The 19900-nt window shown below is 50.2% G+C and overlaps 1 protein-coding gene across 1 annotated transcript in view; it reads left to right on the top strand.

Moving 5' to 3' along the window:
* The window catches only part of SIGLEC1 (sialic acid binding Ig like lectin 1), a 51579-nt gene that overhangs the window by 19844 nt on the left and 11835 nt on the right, over nt 1-19900 (top strand). The window contains exons 7-15 of the mRNA XM_045019674.1: nt 515-769; nt 3180-3479; nt 6542-6796; nt 7993-8295; nt 10077-10331; nt 11741-12040; nt 13367-13627; nt 15915-16217; nt 17374-17628. Of these exons, the coding sequence (XP_044875609.1) occupies nt 515-769; nt 3180-3479; nt 6542-6796; nt 7993-8295; nt 10077-10331; nt 11741-12040; nt 13367-13627; nt 15915-16217; nt 17374-17628 (2487 nt within the window). The remainder of the gene's footprint in view (nt 1-514; nt 770-3179; nt 3480-6541; nt 6797-7992; nt 8296-10076; nt 10332-11740; nt 12041-13366; nt 13628-15914; nt 16218-17373; nt 17629-19900) is intronic.

Raw genomic sequence — 19900 nt, 5'->3', positions numbered from 1 at the left:
TTGCCCAAACACGGCAAGTCTGCCAGTGTGGTAGAAATTGAATCCCAAAGTTCCCAAGTCCTAGTGCAGTGCTTTAATCACAAACCCAGTCTTTCTCCCCCTTCACTCTTGCATCCTGGAGAGATGGGGCGGGGAGTCTTCTTCAACCCAGAGGGTGTCCCATTCATGTCTTGAAACTCGAAGATCAGTCGCCTTTGAAATCTGGCTTCACCCCATCCTGGGCGCAGGTTATTTGCTAGGATCATGTGGGTGTCTCTCACATATTCAGTTTCCTGCCACTGCAGGGGACTGGAGCCCTGGTACATCTCCTTCCCCCCCAATCTCTGCCCGTGGCACAAAGTAATTGAGTATCCCAAGAGCTGTAACTTTTTGGTCTAATTCTGGTGGATAGGCTTGCTAGGGGGTGGCTGGGTGGTGCTTAGTGGCCTCTTCTATACAGAAGGTCAGCCTGGATGATCTGGTGGTCCCGTCTAGTCTTAATCTCTCTGACTCAATCTGCTGTCATCTCCTTCAGCTGCCGTGGTCTCGGTGAACCCTTCTGCAGAGATACAGGAAGGCGAGATGGTCACTTTGACGTGCGGCATTCCCGGCGAGGAGAACCAGAATCTCGGCTACACCTGGTACAAGAACAACGTCTGGCTCAAGGAAGGCACGGCCCGCTCCCTGGTGTTTCACGAAGTCACCAGCAGCGACACCGGCTATTATTCGTGCAAGGTGCAGAACGACAAAGGGAGTGAGATGTCCCAGGCCATCAGCCTGAGCGTGTTCTGTAAGTGTAGCACAAAACTCACACCTACTACTGCAGGGCACCTTGATCTGAGGTTTTTAAAGGGTTAAGGTATTTAAGGGGGGGTTGTGTGCTGAGCCGGGGGGAGGGAGGGGTGAGGGGGTGGGCTGCTCAGGGAGAAGAGGGGTTTAAAAAGCCAGCTCCTAAGTGACCAGAGGAGCTAGTGAACAGGGGAGTTCTACAAGGGAGTTTAGAGAGGGGGTGCGAGAGGCAGATACACCTAACAACCATTCTCTAAACTTAACCCCCCCACCCCCACCAAAGCAAACCACAAACCACAAAATCCTACAAGAGTAAAAAGAACCCGGCAGAAGCAGCTGAGTGGGGGCGGGGGAGGATATCCAGTTTACTGCACTGAATGCAGCATGTACGGTTGTGTGCAGGTGGCAAACGTGCATTCAGTGCAAACAGCTCCTGACCTTCACAGACCGAGGGCAGGCTCTGGAGACCAGAGGAGCAAAGGGAGACAGAAAGGTGAACCGAGGAGACTTTCAGGGACATGGCAGAGCGGCCCCTCCCCCAGTTTGACAGCCTCTGAGTAATACAGCAGGGGGGGAAGGGGAAATCACAGTTTTGCAGGTATGAGGAAGATAAATATTTAGGGAGTTTTGCCTTGACATGTTTGTCAGTAAAAACTGGGGAAACCGTCCCTGCTCCAGGAAATATCAGCTGCCCCAGAAATATCTGCCAGGGGATCATGGGAGGTTTGATGCAGCAAGGCTGGCAGCATTAATGGGGTTCTGGTACTTGGGTAAATGTGACCGGGTTGCTCCTTGGCTCACAACCACAGCTGTCTCCCCGGTCAGGTGCAACCGACAGAGATTACCTGCAGCAGCCTCACTCAGCAACAGCAGCAGCATCAGTGCTAGCAAATCCAAACCGATAGTCCCGGAGTCACTCTGCAGGCAGCATGTTTAGTCAGTGGCTGCGCCCAGCCAGGTCTCTCCTTCACGGAGTTTGCTCTCCCTCCCTGACCTGAGCTGGGGTCTCCCCCAGTGGTTCTCACCCTGCAGCCCGTGGGCCACCTGTGGCCCTATCAGCACAGAGCTGCAGCCAGGAGCGCCGCCAGCTTTTTTGCCACCCTAGGTGGCAGAAGGTCCCGCCCCCAAAATGCCGCCCCCCACAGAGGCGGCGGAAGGTCCCACCGCTGCGGTCGCGGCTCCCCAAATGTTAGTGCCCTAGGCGACTGCCTAGGTCACCTAATGGGTTGTGCCGGCCGTGGCTGCGGCCCATGTAACATCCTCAGGGCCATACAGGTAGTATTGCATGCGGCCCACATAACACATCATGGGCCACATAAATGGTCCACAGTGGGAAATAGGTTGAGAACCACTGGGCCCTGTCACAGTAAGATCCAGCGCCCCTGGAGGAAACGGCCGGTCAGGGCCCTGGGAAAGGGACACAGGCCCAGATTCTCAAAGGTATTTAGGCACCTAAACTAGGGTCCCCGTATGTCCCATTTTGGCCAGGACAGTCCCCTTTTTCAGCTCTGTCCTGGCCATCCCTACTTGTTTGCCAAAAGTGAGCATTTGCCCCAGCTGCAAAGCAGAGCGGAGAGCAGCGGCTGCTGCCCCGGGGCTCAGCCCCGGCCGCAGGCAGTGCGGCGCTCCAGGGGTCAGCCCCAGCCCTGGCGCATGGGGAGGCAGCTCTGGCGAGCCCCCAGCTGTCCCATTTTTACTTTAAGAAATATGGCCACCCTACCCCCAACTCCCATTGATTTCACTGGGAGTTAGGTGCCTGGTTGCCTCTGAGGATCTGGGCCACAGCTCTTTTCACCTGTAGGGTGCTGGCTGGATCCCGCCCAGGCCTGCAATGTCCAGAAGCCATTCCCACCTAACAGCTGTGTGCTGGCCTGGAGTTGGGAGTGTCATCCCAGTTATTAGTGTAGCAATGAAACCCCAGACCCGAGTTACAATGTATTGGGAAACCCAGGAAAGGGCTGTGTCTGTGAGGCCACTGAGACTTGGCAGTGTTCTTAAAGCCCCGACTACTGGAGTCAAGGGATTAAGTTAAAAAAAAAATCTCGGCTTTCTTTTCTTTTCTTTTTCTTTTTTTTCTTTTAAAGGGCAAGTTTCTAGCACTGCTAGCTGGGGAGAAAAGCTTGTAAACGTGACCTGAGTGTGCTCTAGTGACTCAAAAACTGGAAGGAATAAAAGGAACCCCAAAATTATAATATTTCTAAAATCTCCTGGATGCTATTAAAACCCAGCAGGCACATCTGTTTTCTAAAGCTAGGTGATTTTAATCTGGCCGTCACCTTTTAACCTCTTGCTCTAATCATAAAACCAGTTGTTATTCCTCCCTCCCCCCCCCCCAACTCTCCCCTGGGTTCTTCAATACCTGGCTCATCACACCACCAATGCTCTGTCATTGTCTCCCTTCCACCGCACAGATCCCCCTAGGGGCCTTGCAATCACCTTGTTCCAGGAGACGCAGGAAGGAAAGCTGGCTCTCATTCACTGCACCGTGGATAGCCACCCCCTGTCTGTGCTGGCCCTTTACCGCAACGAGGCCCTCGTCGCCACCACCAGCTCCCATGCGGCCCCCAGCCAGCGGCTCAGCATCACAGCTTCCCGCAACTCCTTGAAACTGGAGATCCGGAACGTGCTGCCGGAGGACGACGGCCGATACCAGTGCACGGCGAGCAACGCATACGGGAATGCGACTGCTGCTAAGCTGTTCCATGCCCAAAGTGAGTAAATGATTTGTGATTACCCCACGGGGTAAGGGGCTGCCACCAATCGGGTCTCCCAGGCCCCCGGACAGATTTTTGGGCATGACGCCTTCTCCGAGCATCATGTTTAATAATACCAACATTCTTCTGCCACCTTCACAATGGAAACCCTGGGCAATGGGGTCTCTCTCGTCACTCCATTTGAGGAGCATTTCACAACTGTCCACTCTGCCATAGCTGCACCATCCTTAGATTAAGGCCTTACAGAAAGGTCGGCTGACTGCTGGGGCACCCTCATGTCTGGGTGCAGCCTAGCAGGCCCTCCTCATCTATCCGCACCCCGCCAACGCCTCGTCTCATGACTCTGCCCAGCTCGCTTTACGTCTCTCCCCAGCTGGGGTAACAAACGTACAACAAAACATTCCAAATTGTCTCCCAACACAAGAGATTCCTCAGCCCCCTCGGGTGCTATTGCTCAGCTTGTCCTCGAGGCGCCGTCTTCAGCCCCACCCTGGGCTCAACAGTCCTGACAGGAAGCATGTACGCCCCTTCCTCAGGGCTGGGAGGGGAACCCTGGTCCGTTCTCCTTCCCTGCAGCCTGCACTTAGCACAGCCTCTCTGCTGGCCCCAGGCGTCTCCCTCGGTCCTCCCAGGGCCGCCTTTCTCTGCTGGAACGCCGACGCCTCAGGACTGCCTCTCCGTGCCTTGGAGGGAGTAATTCCATTCCTGCGGCTTTCTTCAGTCTGCCTCCCCCTGGCCCTTCCCAGAGAGAGGAAACACCCAACCTCCTCTAGGGACAATGTGCCTCTGGCCCCAGCTTCACTGCCCCCGGCCACCAGGTTTCCTCCTGGCTCTGGGCCCTCTGATTTTGGCTCCCAGGCTTCTCTCATCCTTTAGCCCAAGGAAACTCTCAGCTCTCTCTCACCCGGGTCTCCTCCCTTCTTCTGCTCTGTGCTCCTTCCTTTATGAGCACCTGTCTCCTCCCCAGCTGGGCTGGGTAACCAGTTACGCCTGACACCCCTCCAGAAATCACCTGGGGGCCTGTTACACCCAGTCACAGACCTACACTCAATAAAGAAGTTATGGAGATGCTATTTAACGTTCTGATACAGGCAGAGCTGGCTGACAAAACAGAACAAGTTCACTGAACATTTTGAAGTTTCAGAGTTGGTGGCACAATTGGACCCATTTTTCATATTTTTTCAAAAATTTTCATTACATATTTTTTCAACACATTTCAACATTTCATCTCTCTTCCTTCTTTTGGCCAGCCAGTGAAATCATGTGGATAATGTCCCTCCCCCCATACCTTTTCTTTTCCTTGTTTTTCCTTTTTCCACTCAGTGACTTTTCAGATCTTCTCCCGTTTCAGACCAGTTACAGAGCGGCAAAAGGGAAAAAAGAAGAGTAAAGTGGAGGGAGGGGGGGGGGGAGAAACAACCTTGCCAGTTTGCTCATCCAGTTGGATTCAGTGAGAGGGAGGGAATGAGGAGAAAGGAGAAAAACCAAAAAATCTATAGTTTCAAAATTTAAGTAATTTTTAGATTTTTGAAAACCAAAATGAAACAAACATTTCAATGAGAACAAACTGAAAAATGTAATTCCAGTTAGAAGTTTCTGCCTGAAAAATTCCATTGAAAATGACATTTTCCCACAACAAACAACAAAAACAAAAAAATCCTTTTTGACAAATCCCATTTATGCAGTGGGAAAATGTTTTGGTTATTTTTTTTTTTTGACCAGCTGTAACTATAGACAGCTCAGGGACTGCTGATTTCAGCTCACTTTTCTCCCCTCTTCTGGATTGTGCCTTGAAGAAGCTACAGCTGATTAGTAATGCAGACGCTCGGGATGAAGAGAGCGTGTTGTTCCGGTGCTGAAGTTCTGTGAAGTTTCATATAGGCCTGGTGTATCTTTACGAGGACTCTTTGTTTTTAAGCTCTCTCTGGAAGGAAATTGTTTCTTTGATTGGAGAAGCCAGGAGCCTCTCTAATAGAGCTAATCAGAAAATGTTTTTCAGGGTTTTTTTTTCCTTTTTGGAAATTTTGAGTTTTCACCAACATTTTTAGACTTCTTAGCAAAATATTGAAAATCCCAAATTTGTGACAGAAAAATTTCAACTGGAAACCAAAAATATTTCAATTTGGAAATGCAGTGATGGTACTTCATGGGAATTGTAGTTTAGGGTCCTCATATTCCCTTTCTCCTCTATAGTCCCGAATCCCAGGCCAAACCACAATTCCCATGATGCACCATGGCTTCCTTCTTGTTAAGCCACCACAGGTGCATCAAGGGACTCCCTGGTGTAGTGCATCATGGCAAATGTAGTTTGACTAGTCAGCCCATAGAGAAGAGTGCAGGCGGTATGCACCTGAACTACAACTCCCATGAAGCACTGCAGCAGTGATTCCCAAACTGCAGTGTTTCAGCTTTGAGCCAAAAGCCAAAAACTTTTCTGGTTTTGGGTGTTTGGGTTTTGTGACAAAAAGTCATTTTTTCCACACAGAAACCAGAATTCTTTTGTGGAATATTTTGTTTTGCCAAAAAAAAGCAATTTTTCTGCTGAAAAACAGTTTCAACAGGATTTTTTTCAACCCCCCTTCCTCCTTTGGGCCAGCTATCCCAATGTGGTAGGAGAGGCTGAAAGCCATCCTGCCAGTCTTATAAATGGCCTGCATTCCTCCTCTCCCGCCCTCCCCCAAACCGGACACAGTAAAAAAGAACAGCAAACAATAAAGACCCTCAACCTATCCCCTTTCCCAAGCCCATAATACTGCGGTATAGGCAAACCCAAACAAGAGCAGGGCGCTGACTCTCCACGCAGCAGCTGGACTAGAGGCTTGATTTCATGTCCCTGGCTTCATTACATCTCGCCGTACATCACGGGACTCACACAGCCCTTAGCACCAAAGCATATATTTGGCTTGGCAACATGGGCCAGTGTCCAGCGGGGACTACGGAGGCTGCTCAGGCTCACACAGCTCATGTGAGGCCCAGCGGGCAAACCTTGGGTCACTGCCCTACCATGACAAAGATTTAACTCCCCTGCTTCACTGTGTTTCCTTCCCTCCCTCGTTCAGTGGCGAGAGTGTTGATCAGTCCCTCCCCGGAGGTGCGCGAAGGAGATGCAGTCACCCTGACGTGCGTCGCCACCCGAAGCGCAGAGGAAGGGACCAGCTACACCTGGTATAAGAACGCCAGGTGGCTGAAGGAGAGCTCCGAGAACACCCTGGTCCTCCCAGCTGCGAGCAGCAGGGACGCCGGCGCTTTCCAGTGTAAGGCCCAGAATAAGAGAGGCAGCAGCACCTCTCCGGCTGTCACCCTGCGGGTGCTGTGTAAGTATGACCTCCCTTCCACAGGTCCCGGGATAAGGCACAAGGGGGAATTCTTTGTGATTAGGGAACTGGCTAATCCTTAGATCAGCTGGGGGACATCTTGGGGAGGCCACAATTCACATACTAATGGCCAAGTTCTGCCCTCAGCTGCCCCATCGTGAAACTAAAGTGATCCCTGAATCAATGAAGTGACTCCAGATTTACACCAGAGTGACTCCAGATTTACACAAGCCGGTCTGAGAGCAGAATCTGGCCCTGAGAGCCTTTATTAAAGTAAGATGCAAGTCAGTTAATCGGATCAATCTGGCAATACCGTCCTGGTCCTGCAGCTGATGCGACGTAGCTAGCCTCCAGGACCCAGCAACTTTCTAGCTGAGTTCACAATCCAGATTCCACAGCAGGGTGCTAAACTGGTGTGGTGCTGGTGGAGTTATCATCTTGCAGGTGAGATGTAGAGTAGAACTAGTATCCTGACCATTCATGGTCAGGAAAAACAGGCCCAGGCTGGCATTCTTCATAAGAGTATTAACTCTGGTGCCAGGCCCAAATTCCGCCTGCAGTAACTGCTGTTCGTCCTGCCAGTCACTTCTCCCTGTTTTAGGAGGAGACCGTTGTTTTCGCTTCCTGCCCTTAACATGAGTGTAGAGTTGCTGTGCACTGTAAAACAGCTGCTATGTTCCACCCCAGAGCTGCAGGTGCATTTCAGAGGTGGATGCTGTGCTCCCTACCCATAGCTTGTGTATGAGTCTAAATTTCTGGACTCTATCGGGATCCAAGGCTCCATAAAAATGCAAGATCCTTGGGCCAGCTCCTGAATGGGTGTCAATCAGAGTAGTTCCACTGAAAGAAACAGAGCTCTGCGGATTGACACCAGCTGAGGGTCTGGCCCATTGTTATCATCTAAACTCCCAAAGTTCTGCCCCAGAACATACGGTCCGTCATATCAAAGTGAGGCTGGCGGCTCAGGGACCTTCAGTTGCTCCAGATTCCAATTCTGGCCAGATTCCTGTCTTGTCTTTATTGGCCCAGGCCTGTTTGAGCAAAGAAAGAGACTGAAGCAACAGCCTGGCTGCTGGTGCCATCAGAAGGACGCATTAAAGCGCCGGGGAAGCGGGGGGGTTGCGAGGGTTTCTCCTAATCTAGTAAACAATCATATGTCAAATAACATATCGGCCAACACCATTTTAACCCTGCAGTCCCACCGAGATGGCCCCAGATGACCTCCCTACTAGAGACGCAGAACGGGCACCTGGGCATCATCCTCTGCACCACCGACAGCGACCCGCAGTCCGAATTAGCCCTGTACAGAGGAGATGAATTAGTAGCTTCCACCAGTGGCTCCCGCTCGTTGGCCGGCCAGAGGCTCAGTGCGACGCCATCGTACAACAGCCTGAAGGTGGAGATCCGCGAGGTGGTGCTGGAGGACGAAGGGACCTACGTGTGCTCGGCTAGGAACGCCTATGGCAATGCAAGTACCTCCATGGTCTTCAGTGCAGAGAGTGAGTCCCCAGCTGGGTTCCTCTTGTCAAAGGGAACTGGCCTTTCCAGCCGCGTGTGGTGGGAGAGAGACCCAGGCAGGCAGGGAGGGGGCCAGGCCTCTGTGTTGGCGGTAAGGGATGATTCAAGCTAATCCTTCTGCTGTTATAAAAAAAACTAACAACCCAGCAATTCCACTGATCGCAATGGGGATTCACTGGAGGGGCGGGTCGCTCCCACCGACTCCTGTCACGGCCCTGGATTGAATCCTTAGCGAAATGGCTGTTGTGAGGGATCAAATAAGTATCATATCGTTTGGTCACCCTGAGCATCATTCACCACTGGAACAATTTCCCAAACGTTGAGGTGGATTCTCCATCACTGGCAAGTTTTGAATCGAGGTGGGATGTTTGTCTAACAGCTCGGCTCTAGGGATTATTGTGGGGCAGAACTCCAGCCTGGGCTATGCAGGACGTCATCCTAGATCACAGTGGTCCCTTCTGGGCTTGGAATCTATGGGTGATTCACTACTGATCCCACCCTATTAACTCCTGTAGGGGATGCCTCATTGCTTCCTAGGATGGCATCCAAGTTAGTGGGATGGGATCCATAAAGGGAACAAGTTAAAGGGGAGATTCCGCAGTACCCTGTGGAACCACTGAATATTAAATATCATAGATTCATAGAAACCTAGGGCTGGATGAGACCTCATGAGGTCATCTACTCCATCATGAAGGGAGGAAACTGCCTGAAATGTAAGTGTCCAATTTGGGCCTTTTGACAGAGTTTGCTACATAAAACCAAGCTTCTGTGCATGGAGACGCAATACTGGATAAATACGACATGTCACAAATGACTTTAGGCCAGGCACATTTTGCCAGGCACTGGCCATTTGACAGAACTCGAGGATAGCTGTAGGAAAATGGCTGCCAACTGAGGGCAGCATAATGGCCCATTAGTGACATTTGAAACGATTGATTCATTTGCTGCTAAAAAAAAGACAATTGTGAAATTTGCAAAATGTTTCCAAAGTCCCTCAAAGCCGGCGATACTCCAAGAGGCAACGATTCCCATCTGTGGGCCAGTTTCTGCTCTCAGGACCACCAAGCTAAATCCAGAGTCACTCCGCTGAAAGCGATAGAATTATTACGCATTTACACTGGTGTAACTGAGATCAGAATCTGGCTTTGTGTTCAAAATCCCCCTCTCAAAGCATCATACAACTCCGAGGTACAAGCTCATCTAATGTGTGCCGCCCCCAAGGTACAGCCCCTCCCCTCCCCCACACACGGAAAACCTCACACGCACCTTCTGCTGTGCATTCTCCAGGACTTTGCCTACTCCAGTTTTAACTGTCCGTTACAGCTACCACCGCTTCTCTTGAGAACCTGTTCCCCAGCCTAATCGAATCACAGAATCTAGTGACGGAAAAGACCCTCTTCTATGCTCCTAGCACCAAGGGGCCGGACTGCTCCCTCCAGAACATTTTCTAGAGCTCTGTCAAGTCTAATTTTAAATGTCCCACGCAATGGGGCTCCAGGCCGTCTCTTGGGGACAGATTGCACTGGCAGGAAATGTAGTCTAGGATACACAGACTAACTCCCCCTTGGGCTAAGCCCATCCCCTTGCTCCTTCATATACCCCCATGGGCTGCCCTTAACAACCACCTGCCCCCTGGGCCCTCCAGCCCTAGCAGGCCGTTATGTCGGGCCCCGTAATGTACCCAAAGAGACGCATCTTTCATTGCTTCGCTCTTCCCCCGTCGCTCAGTCCCTGAATCCTGTTTTCTCTCCTCCCCCCTCAGCGGCGAGGGTCATCGCCACGCCGGCCTCAGAGGTGCAGGAAGGCCAGAGGGTCAACCTGACCTGCCATGTGAGCAGCAACTCATCGGCCGTGACTAACTACAGCTGGTACCGAAATGGCCAGTTGCTGTCCGAGGGCCTGGCCAATTCCCTGGTGTTCCAGCAGGTGGCCAGTGCAGACGCCGGGGTCTATTACTGCAAGGCAACGAATAACGGAAGAAGCAGAAGCTCCGCCTTGGTCTCGCTGAATGTGCTGTGTAAGTTCCAGACACTTTGAATCTTCATGGCAGTGGCAGGTTCCCACAGGAGCACGTACGCATGGGCCCCAGTGGTGCAGTCAGTCCTGTCCCAACCAACACACCTAACTACACTTGCAGGTGTGCGTCACGGGTGTGTACATGTGAGGGTGCATTTGGCTACATGTCGGTGGCTGCACGTGTGTTCATGTGGGTGCGTGTGTTCATGTAGTGTGCACGTGTATGATTGTGTGGGTGTGTGCATGTGTGAGTGTATGTGCACCTGTGTGCATTGTGTGTGTGCATCTGGGCTCTTGCGTACATGCAGGAGCATGTGTGTGCACCAACACGTATGTGCACATGTAACCCAGGCTTACTCAGGCTGATGCTCTGGCCCCAGTAGTGGCCGAATCACATGGAAGCTGAAGACCCTGTTATGCCCCAAACAGGGACCTGTCTCTAAAAGCACGAGCTCCCGCTGCCTGTGCTAAAATACCCAGGGCTGTGAGCTCAAGGCTGGAGCCAGCCCACCGACCTCTATGTGATCCAACCGCTAGAGGGGGACCATGCGCCACCCTGAGTACAAATGGGTGACACGTGCATCTGTTCCGGAGAGAAGCTACCTGTGAAACATTGTGATCAGATGTGACTTATTGAACTCTGGCGACCAGCCTGCGTGCAGACCCTGTGCTGTAATCTAACACGACTTTAGGATCCAAACTGCTCGCCTGGCTTTTTAAAATTCACTGTCGGTTTCTTCAGGTCAGTCTCAAAACCTCAGAAACTCATTCTCCTGCTTCTGGTCATTAGTACCAGCTTCCGCTCTGCCCTCCACTTGGTCACTGCTGATGAGAGACTGCCTCCTCCGCTGCAGATCTGCCAGCTGGAACGGCCAGCAAGAGTAGATTTGGGGCCAGGCTGTATTCTTTTCAAGGGTCACCATAGGAAGCTAAAACCTGAGCAGAACTGACAATAAATAGCCTGTCTGTAATTAACCGGCTAGTGTGGGTGTTGGTGAGACTGTGTGTGTGTGTGTTAGAACACACATGAGCATGTGTGTGTATTTTAGCAGGCAAGTGAGCATGTGTGTGTTAGAATGTGTGTGAGTGTGTGTATTTTAGCATGTGATCATGTGCCTTCGTGTGTGAGATTCTTTCTACTCTATGGAGTCAGAGCTTTTCTTCTGTGTGTCATAGCCCCAGTACAGCTCACAGCTAATGGTGATTCTCTGCTAGCTCAATCAGTCGAGGAGTTTGAGTTCCATCTCTGTGTCCCCTGTAAGGTTTCTAGTGGCTGTGGTATGCAGCAGAGTGATGATGATGGTGAGGCTCTAGGTGGCCATGGGATGGTCCAAGAGGGATAGGAGGGGTCTTTAAACAAGCCTCAAGACATTTATAACTCAAGGACAATCTTTGCTCCCATCTCTTCAGATGCCCCCAGGAATCCCCGAATGACCTCGTTCCTGGAGGCGGAGATGGGCAGACTGGCCATCATCCGGTGTGTGGTGGACAGCAACCCCCCGGCCCAGCTGTCCCTGTATAAAGGAGACAAACTCGTGGCCTCCACCGGCTCCAGGACTGCAGCTGCCCAACGGATCGGCATCACTGCCTCCCCGAACTCCCTCAGGGTGGAGATCCGGGACATCACGCTGGAGGACGAAGGGAACTATCACTTCACCGCTAGCAATGCCTATGGCACATCTTCCGGCCGCCTGTACTTCCGTGTGCAAAGTGAGTATGGAGGAAACGGTTAGCGGGCGTGTGCAGCACTGCCCTCTGCTGGGTGCACGCAGAACTGCTCATCTGTGTGTCCTAGATCCCGTGCTGCTAGGGTTTGGTGCTGCTAGGTGATTGGCTACAGGTTTCATATGGTCTGTCTGGAGAAACACCTTCAAATTTGGCTACTTCTCCGAATCTTGGACCAGGTTTCCCAGGCTACAAAACCAGGCTGGAAACGTGGTGAGAATGGAGAGTCCTAGTACGCACCCACCTAGAAATACCACGAGATGGGGGAGGGGTTGGCCCTGGGTCTTCTGTGTGTAGCTAGGAAGGGCAGAGGATATGCAGGGAAATGACCTGTAATGAAGGGGATGAGGAGGAATGTAGCTGAGCATCTGAGACCCGTTAAGCAGGGGAGCTGCCCCTAGATGAATAACTCCCGGGAGCATTCGGGTGGGACTTGCCCATCACCCTAGGAGAGGAAGAGCCCTCTCTGCATTCAGGGGTATTTTAATGAGTACTTGGCCTAAGTCCTCTCTGGTGTGTTTATTGGACACCGGAGCCTTCACTTCCTATCCTAACCTGTTATGTAGCATTGCTGCAGAAACAGTTGCCATGTTCCACTGCAGAGGCGGCAGCATAGTAATGGTGGGTGATCCTGATTGTAAAGCACCAACAGGCGCATTTGGGGCTCTGCTATTGATGTAGTACCGAGAGGCGTGCACAGTCCCGCCCAGGCAGGCAGGCAAAGATCCCTGCCCCAAGAAGCTTATAAACCACAGACTAGATCTTGATGTCCTTGCTCAGTCCTTCCTCAGGCAAACGGTCATTGACTTTGTAGTGAGTGAGGCTGGAATGCCGCTGCCAAGACCTGAGCCAGCATGAGGAGGGCGGTGAAGTGCACTGGAGTGGGGTAAACTGAGGCAGGTGGGGATTCTTGAAGGAGGAGAGGAAAAGGCCTTGACGGATGGTGATGGAAATTAGGGTTAGGCCAAAATCAGAACCCCAGACCCAAAGCTTGAGTTTCAGGGAAGTTTGGATCTGGATCCAGAGTCTGCAATTCAAGCCTGTGTCTGTAATGAGCCGACACACTGAATGCAACCTCTGTCCCCCTGGATTTTGTGGGAGCTTTAGAACCATTTCCAGATCTGGATTTCCTGTCTTGGATATAAAAGGCTGAATGAGAACTGCCCAAATAGCAGCCCCTGTATTTTGGATTCAAATCCAAACTTGGCATGTCGGGCCCATCTAGGGTGGGGCCAGAGGTAGGATTCAACTTGCTTCTGAGATCCAAGCTGTTGTTATCTCTCTTTGTGGTGGTTTGTCTCCATCCTCTAGCGGCCAGAGTTCTAATTACACCCTCCACGGACGTGCAGGAAGGGGATGTCGTCTCCCTGACATGTGATGTGACAGGAAATGCTCCAGAGGGCGCCATCTACACCTGGTACAAAAACAGCCACCGGCTTCAAGAGAGCTCAGACAGCTCCCTCGCCTTTCCACACATAACCAGTGGGGATACTGGCTCTTACCACTGCCAAGCTCACAACCCCGAGGGAACCAGCAGCAGCATCTCCCCAGCCGTCAGCTTACACGTCTCTTGTAAGTGACATTGTTTATCCAGGTGGAGGCTGAGCCAGTTCTTATGGAGGTCTGTGGACAGCGTCCCATTGATGTCAGTGGATAGTGGAGCAGACCGTTGCATTGCATCGCTGCTTAACTACGCCCTGGGCTGGGTGCATTGCTTTTCTCCGGAGACCCTGCTGGAGGATGGCTATTCCCGGAGCTGGTTGGAATTTTTCCAAAGGGTGATTTTCCCGGCAGGAAATGCTGATTCACCTAAAGCAAAACGTTTCGCAGAAATGCATCGTCTTTGGTGAAAATTTGTTTTGAAATCAAAAGGTGAAAAGAGCATTTCAATCGGGTCCAATTTTCCATTGCAGCCTTCTCGGACCAGCACGTTTCACTTTTCCGTTTCGACATGACTTTTGGTTTCTGATTTTTTCCCTTTTTATTATAAAATATCACATCAAATGAAAACAAAAAGACAAAATCAGGACAAAAGGTTTCAATGTTGTCAAAACGAAACATTTTGATTGACCTGATATTTTATTTATTTTTTTCTTCAGAATTTTGGCTAGCAGGAAATTACAGAATTCTTTGATTTTGTTCCATTCTGGAACTAAAGACATTTCCAAATCACGAATCTCCCCGTGAACGGAAGATGGCAGTTTCTGCACAGCTCTGCGACTGCCACAGGCCATGGCTGGCTGAGATTCCATGAACCAGGGCCCTGCTCCAGGACAGCCTATCGCTTCTGATGGCTCTAGAGAGAGAGGTTCTGGCACTGATCATGACGAGCCAGAGGCAGGAGCCCATATTGCTTGGTAACATTCACGTTGACCTCAGTAGGAATTTGCCTGAGCAGAGAAGGAACAGGAACCATGGAAGGGGCACAGGTTTCACCCTGCCCCTTGCCAATGTTGTATCAAAGGCTTATTGAGCAGAGCAGGAGACGGTACGGGCCATGCATCCTGGAGAAAGAGTCAGGCCAGGACCCATTTCAGTGGGAGTTAGGCTTTGAAGGTCTGGGCCATAGTTTCTCTGTGCCTTAGTCCCACAACCATAACATGGGGGTCTTACAGACCCCTTGCCTCAGAGGCATGTTGTGAGAATGAATCCACTAACGGCTGTGCAGTGGATAGCACAAGGAAGCAGCTGATGGACATGTCTCCCCGCTGTGCCAGGCCAGCGGTGACCTTTGTAACCAGGCAGCTGGAATCAATTCCAGCCTCTTCCCAGCACCAAACACCAAAATCTCAAAAATTTTCTGCAAACTGAAAAAACAAAAACAAGAAAACCAAACTTCAGGTCCAGATCAATGGAAATATTTTGTTTTGATCATTTCAAAACCATTTTGTTTTGATTTTGAACTTTTCTTTCGTTGTTAACCTTTTTTAAAGGTTTAACTTACTGACTTTTCAAAACAAAGTCATTTTGAACTCGAAAACTGCTGTTTTTTCATTTCAAATCTTTTGCAACTTTTTTTCCCAAACGTTTTTCAAGGCCAGAGATTTGTTGAAACTGACTGTTTCACAAGCAGTTTCATTTTCAATTAATCAAAAAATTGTTGACCCCCAAAAAATTGCATCAAAAATTCTCAACCAGCTCTAGGAACAGAAGCGAACCACAAATATAAATTAAAATGTATTTGCAGTGGACTCTTTAATTTAGATTTTCAAATGGGAATGGGGTGGTCTGATCAGATTCTTCTGGGTGGATCTGCCTTTCCTTCTCCTTCTATTATTTATAGTGTGGTAGTGTCTGCAATGGAGAACTTACAGGGCAAAAGGACTTAAGACAGGGGGTCTCAAACTTCATTACACCGTGACCCCCTGCCGACAACAAAAATTACTACATGACCCCAGGAGGGGGAGCAGAAGCCTGAGCCTGCTCGAGCCTCACTGCCCTGGGAGGGGGGGCAAAACCCGAGCCCCACTGCTCCAGGCAGGGGGTCCAAAGCGGAAACCCAAGAGCTTCAGCCCCAGGCAGGGGGCTCAGGCTTCAGCTTCGGTCCCGGGGATGGGGCTCGGGCTTTGGCCCTGGGCCCCAGCAAGTCTGAGCCAGCCCTGGTGACCCCATTAAAATGGGGTCCTGACCCGCAGTTTGAGAACTGCTGATTTAAGAGATGGAGGGTTGTGAGGGGAGAAGGGATCCAGCACAGACGTTTCAAGCACCTGACTGTGAATGTTGGGCAGGTGAAATAGGCCGGCAGCCCCAGAAACAAATCTTTGCTGATCGAAGAAGGAATCGTGGCATTAAAGGCTCAAGATGAGGCAGATGAAGAGCATGTTCACTGTGCCTTAATGCGAGTGTCTCACCCCACCAGATCCGCCCCGGGAGCCCCAGCTGACCTCCTTCCTGGAGACACCGGATGGCCAGCTGGGCATTCTCCAGTGCACTGTCGATAGTGACCCACAGTCAGAGGTATCTCTGTTCAGAGGAGGCGAACTTGTGGCTTCCACCATGGGCTCCCACCCTGCAGCAGGACAGCGAGTCAGTGTCTCCTCATCACACAACAGCTTGAAGGTGGAGATCCAGGCTGTGGTAATGGAGGATGAAGGAGAGTATGTGTGTTCTGCTAGTAACGCGTACGGCAACGCCACCACCTCACTGAACTTCACTGCAGAGAGTGAGTGCAACATGGGAATTGGATCCATCTACTGCCATGGGAATTGGATCCATCCATCCATCCATCTATCCCCCTACATACTGCTGTATCCAGCCAGCCAGCCACCTACCTACATACCTCTTATAGCTATAGATCCAGCCATGCATACCCCTGTATCCAACCAGCCACCTAAATATCCCCTGTATCTACCTATCCATTCATATATCCCCATACATACCCCATATCCATCCATCCACCTAAATACCCCGTGTATCTATCCATCCCACTACGTACTGCTGTATCCAGCCAGCCAGTCACCTACCTACATACCTCTTATAGCTATAGATCCAGCCATACATACCCCTGTATCCAACCATCCACTTAAATATCCCCTGTATCTACCTATCCATCCATATATCCCCATACATACCCCATATCCATCCATCCACCTAAATACCCCCTGTATCTATCCATCCCCCTATGTACTGCTGTATCCAGCCAGCCAGTCACCTACCTACATACCTCTTATAGCTATAGATCCAGCCATACATACCCCTGTATCCAACCATCCACCTAAATATCCCCTGTATCTATCCATCCATACATACATCCCCATACATACCCCTATATCCATCCATCCACCTAAATACCCCCTGTATCTATCTATCCATCCATCCATCCCCATACATACCCCTATATCCATCCCTTCACCTAAATACCCCTGTATCTATCTATCCATCCATACATCCCCATACATACCCCTATATCCATCCCTCCACCTAAATATCCTCTGTATCTATCTATCTATCCATACATACATCCCCATACATACCCCTATATCCATCCATCCACCTAAATACCCCCTGTATCTATCCATGCATTCCCATACATATCCCTGTATCCATCCATCCATCAATCCCCTTACATACCCCTGTATCTATCTGTCCATCCTTCCCCATACTTATCCCTGTATCTCTCTCTCTCTCTCTCTCTCTCTAATCCTTGCATCCCCATACATATCGCTGTATCCATCCATCCATCCATCCCTCTACATAACCATCATATCCATCTGTCCATCTCCATACATACCCTTCATCTATCCATCTATCCATCCATCCATCCATCCATCCACACCCATAGTATATAAACATTTTCTCACATTAGTCTTTTCTCCCAGCTGCAAGGGTCTGGATCTCTCCTTCGCCGGATGTCCACGAGGGGGATGCTGTTAACCTGACCTGTGCAGTTGACAGTGATGCCCCGGGGATGCCGCACTACACCTGGTATAAGAACAACATATGGTTCAGCGAGGGCCCTGGCAGGTCACTCGTGTTTCCCAAGGTCACCACCGCTGATGCTGCATCCTACCACTGCACGGTGAAGACCCAGGAGAGGGTTAGAAGCTCTTCCCCAGGCACTTTGAACGTCCTCTGTAAGTTCTTTGCACAGTTGAACTGTGCAAGGTTCAGAGAAAAATGCCTCTGTATCCACCAGCGCAGCCCAGAGCCCCCAGCCCACTGGCCTAGACAGGGGGGCTAGATAAGGGACCCCTCCATACATTAGTGGGGAGGGGAGGGCTGCACTGCTGGAGACAAGTCCCCAGAGCTGGTGGACCTATGGTCTGATCTGCAGGGCAAAGCCTATGTCTTTAGAGGAACCCCATTGTAGGAGCATAGTGTGGTCCTCCCCCCGCCCCCTGGTCTTTAGAAAGCAGACAGTGCTCCATGGTTTGTGCCCACTCAAACCACACAGGGGAGAAAAGGCATCCAAACATTAGCAAGAGACGTGTTTGGATTGAGCCTAAAAATATTGAGCCATCCCTTGGGAACTGGGGGTTCGAAGGATCTGGGAATTGTGTCAGGTAACGGGTGGGGCTCAGGGAAGGTTTCCTTGTCCCATCCTGACTCCCTAGAGGGGAAATCCGCCCGTGCTCCTGGGCATGTGCTCCCAGCTGGTTCCCACCCTGGCCATCAGTTTAGGAGTCAGCTGTTAGAGGACATGTCAATGGGTAGCTGTGGAGGGCGTGGACAGCAGGGGGAAGGGTGGGCGGAGCTCATAGTGGGGAAGTAAGGCGGCTGCAAAGGGTCACGTCTAGGTGTGGAAGTGGGATGGACCGTGGTTCAAACTGAGCTAGTTTCAGCCGGAAACCAGGTAAATTCAGAATTTGCCAAATCTCATCTCAAGCCAGAACCACGGCCCTCCTTGTTACCACCAGCCACAGCCTCACCTGGAACTAGATGTGGGTAAAAAATACCAAGCATTTTTTGGCAGAAAGTGTTGATATTTTTTCACATTTTTCAAAATTCCCCAAGAAAAATTTACAAAAAAAGGAAACGGAAAAGTGGTCCATTTTCAAAAACTGTTTTTATTAAACATTTTCTGATTTTTGAAAACGAAAAATTGATTTATTTTTATTGGAAACCATTTTTTTAAACGAAAGCCAAAAAAACATTCTACGGAAACATTTTTGGTTCCCGGTTTTTCTATGTTCATTAAAAAAAGTTTCAATTAAAAATATTTTTCAGAGGTTCATAGATTCCAAGGCCAGAAGGGACCACTGTGATCATCCAGTCTGCTCTCCTGTATAACACAGCCGGAGACCTGCCCCCCAATAATCCCTAGAGCTGAGCTTTTAGAAAACCAGCCCAACCTAATTTAAAAATTGCTAATGATGGAGAATCCACCATGATCCTTGTTAAGTTGTTCCGAGGGTTAATTACTCTCACTGTTAAAAATGCGTCTCTTATTTCAAGTCTGAATTTGTCTAGCTTCAACTTCCAGCCTTTGGATTGTGTTAGACCTTTGTCTGCTAGATTGAAGAGCCCATTATTAAATATTTGTTCCCTGTGTAGGCACGTATCGACTGTGATCAAATCACTTCCTAAGCTTCTCTTTGTTGAGTAAAACAAATTGATCTCCTTGAGTCTGGTGACCAGCACTACTTAACACCCAACCCTACCCTAGGGTTCCCCCAAAACTCAGCCAACAAGTCCAGGGGTCCTCCTCACGCCCCTTATCCTGAGTATCAAGTGCTGAGGCAAGAAAGTGGAGTGAACATTGCTAAATATGGCACATGCCAATGGGTCTGAATTTTGAACTGAGTTCACACTGCCTCCATTCACACTGCCCTGTTTGTGTTTATTTTCCATGAGTATTAGTGTTCCCGGGAAAGAAGTTGCCAAAAGTGGAGAATCTGCAGCTGATTCCAGAGAATACTGATGAAAAGCGAGTTTGCAATTTTTTCCCCCCAGAAACCTGAGTCTTAGAGTCACACTCATCCAATCAGGGAACAGTGACACACCATGTGACACCGTGTTCAATCAACGCAGCTTGAATTTTTGTATTGAATACTCATCACAAACAGCTCATTGTGAACGAGCGACAGGCCAAGAGTCAGTCATAGAAATCCCCTGCCAAGTAATTTTGAATAACGATGGAACTCAAGAAAAAGAGAGGCAAAGTTCACTGAATAAATCATAGAATATCAGGGTTGGAAGGGACCTCAGGAGGTATCTAGTCTAACCCCCTGCTCAAAGCAGGACCAATCCCCAGACAGATTTTTGCTCTAGATCCCTAAATGGCCCCCTCAAGGATTGAACTCACAACCCTGGATTTAGCAGGCCAATGCTCAAACCATTGAGCTATCCCTCCCCTCCATGAACTGCGACAAATTGCTTGTCCAGCTCTAATAATGGATCCTTCAT

This window comes from Mauremys mutica, chromosome 5 (genome assembly GCF_020497125.1).
Source record: "Mauremys mutica isolate MM-2020 ecotype Southern chromosome 5, ASM2049712v1, whole genome shotgun sequence".
Lineage (NCBI taxonomy): Eukaryota > Metazoa > Chordata > Testudines > Geoemydidae > Mauremys > Mauremys mutica.
The sequence above is the reverse complement of the archived record's forward strand: the minus strand, read 5'-3'. Positions and strand labels throughout refer to the sequence as shown.